Source organism: Nerophis lumbriciformis, linkage group LG02 (assembly GCF_033978685.3).
Source record: "Nerophis lumbriciformis linkage group LG02, RoL_Nlum_v2.1, whole genome shotgun sequence".
Classification (NCBI taxonomy): domain Eukaryota; kingdom Metazoa; phylum Chordata; class Actinopteri; order Syngnathiformes; family Syngnathidae; genus Nerophis; species Nerophis lumbriciformis.
The window spans coordinates 10,906,152-10,915,000 of NC_084549.2; the positions used below are offsets into that span (position 1 = coordinate 10,906,152).

The 8,849-nt window shown below is 38.9% G+C and overlaps 1 protein-coding gene across 1 annotated transcript in view; it reads left to right on the forward strand.

Annotated features, from left to right (window-relative positions):
* Positions 1 to 8,849, forward strand: part of zcchc24 (zinc finger, CCHC domain containing 24) — a 135,395-nt gene that overhangs the window by 29,471 nt on the left and 97,075 nt on the right. The window contains exon 2 of the mRNA XM_061937823.1: positions 7,881 to 8,081. Within this exon, the coding sequence (XP_061793807.1) occupies positions 7,881 to 8,081 (201 nt within the window). The remainder of the gene's footprint in view (positions 1 to 7,880; positions 8,082 to 8,849) is intronic.

Below are 8,849 nucleotides of genomic sequence, written 5' to 3' on the forward strand. Positions count from 1 at the left end.
TAAACCTTAAAGGCACTGCCTTTGCGTGCCGGCCCAGTAACATAATATCTACGGCTTTTCACACACACAAGTGAATGCCAAGCATACTTGGTCAACAGCCATACAGGTCACACTGAGGGTGGCCGTATAAACAAATTTAACACTGTTACAAATATGCGCCACACTGTGAACCCACACCAAACAAAAATGACAAACACATTTCGGGAGAACATCCGCACCGTAACACAACATAAACACAACAGAACAAATACCCAGAACCCCTTGCAGCACTAACTCTTTCGGGACGCTACAATATACACCCCCCGCTACCCCCTTCATCCCCCCCCCACCCCGCCCACCTCAACCTCCTCATGCTCTCTCAGGGAGAGCATGTCCCAAATTCCAAGCTGCTGTTTTGAGGCATGTTAAAAAAAAAAAATGCACTTTGTGACTTCAATAATAAATATGGCAGTGCCATGTTGGCATTTTTTTCCATAACTTGAGTTGATTTATTTTGGAAAACCTTGTTACCAGCGGGGCATCACAACAAAATTAGACATACTAATGTGTTAATTCCACGACTGTATATTTCGGTTGATATCGGAATCGGTAATTAAGAGTTGGACAATATCGGAATATCGGATATCGACAAAAAAGCCATTATCGGACATCTCGAGTAATGATAAGTGTGATCGGTAGTCACACATAAGAGATATGTGTAGACTGCAATATGACACCAGTAAACAACACCAAAACTTTAAGTGTTTCATTGAAAATAAAGAACATTACACACGGCACTCAAAAATCTGTCAAAATGTTTTAGGATGACTTTGAAGGCGCACCGCTTGATGGGTTGTCGGGCCATTACGGCTACCGTAGTCAGACGTACAAGCAGGGGCGTCACTAGCTTTTAAGGACAGGGGGGGCTTAGCCCCCAGGAGATGCACAGGATGCGAGCGAACGTTACGCACGAGCACAAAACTTCACAAACGGCTAACAAAGACTTAGAAATTATTCATTGTTATTATTATTATTTTTTTTAAATGCACGGGACGAAATGAAATGCTCCCCGGGACGATGGCTTTTAACCATTTTTTTCTTTTTCTTTTTATGTATTTATTCATTTTACATTATATATTAAATGTCTTGGTTTTTCCTCCCTCTGAAAATCCTATGAAATGTTTAACAAGCCATCCTATAATAATACAACAGCTATTAATGTAACAATACAATAAAACAAATATATTTAATGATGTTTTTTTCATTATTTTAACAATAGGCTAATGTATATTACTTGATATAGATTCTACAAGAAACACAAAACTTAAAAAATAAATGATTTACAATTGCACACACAAGGTTTTGTGCAGCTTGACTCATTGTAAAGGAAGATAATGTGCTTCGTACACCTGCAGGACCGCAAGCGAGGTCGCAGAGAAAATGCGGACTGGAATTTGAGTGATGTGGGCATTTTCTATATGAACAAGTGGAATGGATTGGATACCGACGCACTAAAGGGGCTCTCTACCTTACGCTACAAAGTGAGGGGAAACTGAGTGAATAATAACAGGTTTAATGATTATTTATTTAAACTCATATTTGGGCCACTTTATAATGAATATGTCGGCATGTATGTGTAAAAAAAAGCAAAAAAACACCAAATTATTTAGGGGGCTTAAGAATATTTTAGGGGGGCTTGAGCCCCCTAAAATAGGCCTAACAACGCCAATGCGTACAAGTATTACTATGCTGTCTGTATAAGGACCGCAAAATGGCACCCATTAGCAGACATATTATTTGCATCTCTATCCTCCTTCAAAACCGCACTAAACAGGGTTAGGCAGCTCCAACCCTAGCCTAACCCCCTCCCCCCACCACATCCCACCTCCCCGGATTGCAAATAATCAAATGTATATACTTGTTCTTATGCTTTCTGAGCTCACCATGTTCACTGCTCGCTGTACATATCCTACCAAGTCAGACCTACACTGTTACAATGTCCATTTCTCTGATGATATAATTGTTGATGACTGAAATATGCTGATAGCACACACACACCCGAACCCTTCCACATCCCATCCCCCGGATTGTAAATAATTCAATGTATATACTCTGATGATTAACTTGTATGATGACTGATTTATGCTGATAGTATATATTTGTACCATGAATTGAAAAACGTATTGGGGTGTTACCATTTAGTGGTCAATTGTACGGAATATGTACTGAACTGTGCAATCTACTAATACAAGTTTCAATCAATCAAATAAATCAATGGCGTTTTGTTTCACAATATTATGCAAAACCAACTTTTCTTACCTTCTGGTACCTGCTGATGTGTATTTGAGATCTGCATAAGTCCTGAAAATTTGCGCACAATGCCGTAGTCGATAAGATTCTTCTTCTTGTTATGGGACATTCGTCCTCGGCTGTTGCCATTTCTAATATAAAGTAGCATACATTTCTAACTTATATCTCGCTATGGAAGCGCTAAAAACTGAGTTTACATAATTCACCCACAGAACTTTAGGTATTAGAGAGTTCCGGTCGGACGGTTTTTCCCGGGACACATTTCCGGCGTTGTTGTAACACTAGTGAGCCACGGCTGAGGAGATGCTGCTCTGTTGTTGATTTAAGTAAAGTCTGAATTTGTATGAAAATCATACTTGCCAACCCTCCCGGATTTTCCGGGAGACTCCCGAAATTCAGCGCCTCTCCCGAAAACCTCCCGGGACAAATTTTCTCCCGAAAATCTCCCGAAATTCAGGCGGAGCTGGAGGCCACGCCCCCTCCAGCTCCATGCGGACCTGAGTCCGCTTTCCCACAATATAAAGAACGTCTACAGTAAAGCAGTCCGTCTGCCGTAAACAGCAATGTTGTGACACTCTTAAACAGGACAATACTGCCATCTAGTGCATTTGATGAAAGCACTTTTGTGCGTGCCACACAGCAATGCATAATCAGAGAGGGTGTTCAGCATGGTTAGAAAAATAGTGACAGAGAATGGAACAAGGATGGACAATTCAACCCTTAACTCAACAATGAGTAGATGAGTGTTATGTGTGTGTATATGTGTAAATAAATGAACACTGAAATTCAAGTATTTCTTTTATTTTTATATATATATATATATATATATATATATATATATATATATATATATATATATATATATATATATATATATATATATATATATATATATATATATATATATCCATCCATCCATCCATTTACTATCGCTTATTCCCTTCGGGGTCGCGGGGATATGTATATATATATATATATATATATATATATATATATATATATATATATATATATGAAATACTTGTCTTGGTGAATTCTAGCTGTAAATATACCCCTCCCCTCTTAACCACGCCCCCAACCACGCCCCCGCCCCAACCACGCCCCCCGCATCCACCCCCCGAAATTGGAGGTCTCAAGGTTGGCAAGTATGATGAAAATAGACCTGAATAGACCCGCACATTGGCAGTGCGCCTTTTAATCCGGTGCGTCCTATTATTTTATTCACTGTTTTTTAACCCAGCATGAGACTTTAAACTGTTTTTAACTTTTTTTTAACTATTTTTATCTAACAAATTGTTCTTAGGGTAATTTGTATTTGCTTTTTCAATGTGTATTTTACTCATACTTGCCAACTCTCCCGAATTTTCCGGGAGACTCCCGAAATTCAGCGCCTCTCCCGAAAACCTCCCGGGACAAATATTCTCCCGAAAATCTCCCGATTTTCAGCCGAAACTGGAGGCCACGCCCCCTCCAGCTCCATGCGGACCTGACTGAGGACAGCCTTTTTTCACGACGGGAGGACAACAGGGTAAATCATCCAGACTAGGGATAAATTGTATTATTATGTTTATCTTACCTAAAAATTAATATATTTATTAATTTAAAAAAAAACCCGACTAAATACATTTTTACTATATTTTGCTAAAAACATGAAAATTTATTGTATTTTTATTTGTATTTTTTCTGACTCCTTATTGCATCCAGCCATAGAATATACATTAAAATAAACATATTTGAAATAATTAATTTTAAATTATCATAATAATTCATTTAAAATGACCATATTTAATTATTAATATAATTGCTTGTTAATCAACAACTTTAGCATTTTATTCATTACATTTTGAAGCTCTCAGAAGCCAAGTTATGTTATGTTCACTAAGATTTATTTATGCAAGTTTGAAGTATCAATTATCTAAACACAGTTTTGTTTGCATATTTTCAGGATGTAGATATATATATATATATATATATATATTTATATATGAAATACTTGACTTGGTGAATTCTAGCTGTCAATATACTCCTCCCCTCTTAACCACGCCCCCAACCACGCCCCGCCCCACTCCGACCCCCCCCAGGTTGGCAAGTGTGATTTTACTTCTATTTTAAATGTTATTTTTTAGTCTGTCCTTTGCCTCTATTTTATTTGTGGTGTACAGCCCTTTGTTCTTCAACTGTGGTTATTTTTAAAGGGCTTTATAAATAAAGTTGGTATGGTATGGTATGGTATGGTCCAGAAAATACGGTAGTACTAATTCGGGGTGCCAAAACAAAATAGATTTTCGAATGAATCACAATTCTTATTTGTAACGGTTCTTAATAGATTTTTTCCAAAAAAGCGATTCTTATGTTATTTTTTATTCTTTTAACCTGTCCTGTCCAGCCACTGAGACAAATCATTTTGTTGACGTACAGAAGTGTTGGATACTTCTCTCACTGCCTTATTTGGATTTGACTTTATTAAATATTTGGTCGTTTCAGTGTTATAGCTTCACCTTTATCTTTAGTTTTTAGGCCAAAATGCGTCCGTTCTCCCTTTTCTGTCTACACACTGTGTCTGCTTGTAAGTACTCCGCGATTGTGCGCTGCCGAACATGCTCCTCTGCTCGTAAAACCAGCAATGTGCTGAAAACAAAGGTTTGTTGTACTTGTGCAATGACAGTAAAGACCTATCTGATCTGATCTGATCTGATCTGATCTGATCTGATCTGATCAATGTCATGATGTGATGACGCGTCGTCATGCCCGGGAACCGGTACTTTTCAAACAGAGTATAGTACCGTTTTTGATTCATTAGTACCGTGATACAATACTATAGGGTTGAGTGTTTTCTTGCCCTGATGTGGGATCTGAGCCGAGGATGTCATTGTGGCTTGTGCAGCCCCTTGAGACACTCGTGATTTAGGGCTATATAAGTAAAAATTGATTGATTGATTGATTGATAGTACCGGTATACCGTACAACCCTAGTTTGGACCAAAGAAGACACTGATTTGGTCCGTTGCCGACTGCAATTACTGTGTTCACACCTACACTGCAAAAACTGAAATCTAAGTAAGATTAAATATCTCAAATAAGGGTGATATTTGCTTATTTTCTGTCTGATAAGATCATTCTTCTCACTAAGCAGATTTTATGTTAGAGTGTTTTACTTGTTTTAAGGGTTTTGGTCCTAAATGATCTCAGTAAGATATTACAGCTTGTTGCTGAGATTTTATGACCTATATTGAGTAAAACATGCTTGAAACTAGAATATCAACTGTTGCAAAGCTGTGTCATCAACACTCACAAGTATAAAACTACTTTTTTAAAGTAATCATTTCTTACTTCAAGCATAAAAAAAAAAAAATCATGATTTTGACACAATCGTGTCTCATAGTTAAAACAGATGACAGCCAAATGGACTTTGCTGTTTTATTTTCAATGAAACAATAGAAAACACATACTCATATAGTAGTACAGTTGGCACAGTACAGTAAACTGACAGTTAATATTTAAACATTTAAAGGGGAACATTATCACAATTTCAAAATGGTTAAAACCATTAAAAATCAGTTCCCAGTGGCTTATTTTATTTTTCGAAGTATTTTTCAAAATTTTACCCATCACGCAATATCCCTAAAAAAAGCTTCAAAGTGCCTGATTTTAACCATCGTTATATACACCCGTCCATTTTCCTGTGACGTCACATAGTGAATACAAACAAACATGGCGGAAAGAACAGCAAACTATAGCAACATTAGCTCGGATTCAGACTCGGATTTCAGCGGCTTAAGCGATTCAACAGATTACGCATGTATTGAAACGGATGGTTGTAGTGTGGAGGCAGGTAGCGAAAACGAAATTGAAGAAGAAACTGAAGCTATTGAGCCATATCGGTTTGAACCGTATGCAAGCGAAACCGACGAAAACGACACGACAGCCAGCGACACGGGAGAAAGCGAGGACGAATTCGGCGATCGCCTTCTAACCAACGATTAGTATGTGTTTGTTTGGCATTAAAGGAAACTAACAACTATGAACTAGGTTTACAGCATATGAAATACATTTGGCAACAACATGCACTTTGAGAGTGCAGACAGCCCAATTTTCATCAATTAATATATTCTGTAGACATACCCTCATCCGTGCTCTTTTCCTGAAAGCTGATCTGTCCAGTTTTGGAGTTGATGTCAGCAGGCCAGGGAAGCTAGGGTCGATATTCTTCTCTTGATCAACTTCGGTGGCATAAGGGACGGTGTGAGCCAAGACATCCAGGGGGTTTAGCTCGCTCGTCTGCCATTGCTTGCCGTGCTACCGAGGTCCTTTGTCCCTGAATAGCTCACACACTCCGGCAGATTCAATGGGGGTCTGGCGGCAGATTTCTTTGACTTTATCGTTGGAAATGCATCTGCTTTGAGTGTCGCAGGATATCCACACATTCTTGCCATCTCTGTCGTAGCATAGCTTTCGTCGGTAAAGTGTGCGGAACAAACGTCCAATTTCTTGCCACTTTCGCATCTTTGGGCCACTGGTGCAACTTGAATCCGTCCCTGTTCGTGTTGTTACACCCTCCGACAACACACCGACGAGGCATGATGTCTCCAAGGTACGGAAAACAGTCGAAAAAACGGAAAATAACAGAGCTGATTTGACTCGGTGTTTGAGAAAATGGCGGATTGCTTCCCGATGTGACGTCACAACGTGACGTCATCGCTCCGAGAGTGAATATTAGAAAGGCGTTTAATTCGCCAAAATTCACCCATTTAGAGTTCGGAAATCGGTTAAAAAAATACATGGACTTTTTTCTGCAACATCAAGGTATATATTGACGCTTACATAGGTCTGGTGATAATGTTCCCCTTTAACATATCTAACAATTTTGAACAGAAATAGTTCATGCACATTCAGATAAATTCCTCAAAATTACAATAAAAAAAAAATTTGGCCAGGGGCCGGGCTGTATATATGCGCACTAATTGACTGAAAGAGCACGCACTTGGCGCGATGATGTCATGTTATCGATGGAAAAATGCATTTTTAGACAATATGATTTGCCTGAGCGGCTAGGAAACCCTAAGAGTAACAAGCGGTTGCCTTGTTGCCTTTCCATTAAGAACAATAAATTAGATTGTAGTATAAGTTTGCTGGTTTCAAGAAATGTAATGCCGAGCGCATATCATTATGTCAAGATAATGGCACTAGCATTTACTTAATTTAAGAATATTTTTCAACATATTGAGCAAAAAGGTCTCTTTTTTTTTTTTACCAAGAAAAGTGCACTTGTTATTAGTGAGAATATACTTATTTTAAGGCATTTTTGGGTTCATTGAGGTTAGCTACTTTGACTTGTTTTGGAAAGTCTTGACAAGCCACATTTTCTTGTTCTATTGGCAGATCATTTTGCTTAGTTCAAATAGAATACCCCTCATTTTTGTATTTTTTTTTTCTTGTTTTTGAACACTGACTTTTTGCAGTGTAGAACCGAATCCTAGCTGGACTCGGAAACAAAGCACCCTGAGAATTGGTTAAAAAGGGTTTTAAGAGTGGTTTAAAAACCCAATAAGATCAACCTACCCCCGCTAACCTCATCCCTCTCTCATTCCTTAGGCCTTAAACAACAACGTATATAAGAATGTATCGCCCTACGGCTCCCTCAACAACATCGTGGATGGACTCAACTCCCTGACGGACCACTTCTCAGACCTTACCCTGTCATCAGAACCAAGGAAGCCCAACAAGAGACCCCCGCCCAACTACTTGTGCCACCTGTGCTTCAACAAGGGCCACTACATCAAAGACTGCCCTCAGGTAGGACGCATCGCAAGGGTTACGTAACGGGCGGGACGGAGGGATGACATGTTTTGGTTTCTGCCGGATGACTTATGTGGTGTTTGCTGTAATGATCTTTTTAATTGGGTTCACATGAATGTGGATCTTGCTCTCTGGCTCTCTCTGGCTCTCTCTCTCGCACTCTGTCTCCGCTCTGACCTACTTGTAAAACAGGCTGGCCTCTGTCTTCGGAAGTCATGTGTGCAAGCGTTTGTGTACTTGTGCGCCGCGATGGCAGTCGACTGGCCTCGCCGAGTCATCTGCCGTAAGCGGCGAGATAAACAAGTCGGGCTAGTTCAAGGTTCAAGTTGTCTCTCCTTGCCTTGATTTATGAACAGCTGTCTTTCCTGGTTTAGCCAAAGATTTGTTTTTTATTATACGCTCCACTTCCTTCGTGTTATTATGCAGGTCCCAGCTGTTGTCATAAACCCACTCATCTTTTAAAAGCATGCGATAACCAATGCTATTAATCATCCAAACAAATCTCTCAATAAGAAGGCATCCTTATTATATTATAGTTAGTAAAGTGTCACAGTGTATCCTCATAAAAATGAAAGAGCCATAAAAAGGTATTTAATACTGAACAAGTACTCCGACTGTATTAATACAATTTGTTTTTAACGACATTGTGCGATTTATCTTCAGCAAATGTTACTGATAAGCAAATAATGTCAAATAAATCCGAAATGTTTTCAAAATGCGTGAGTCATACTTAACAATGTCCAGGGCAGTGGTCTTTGAATTGTT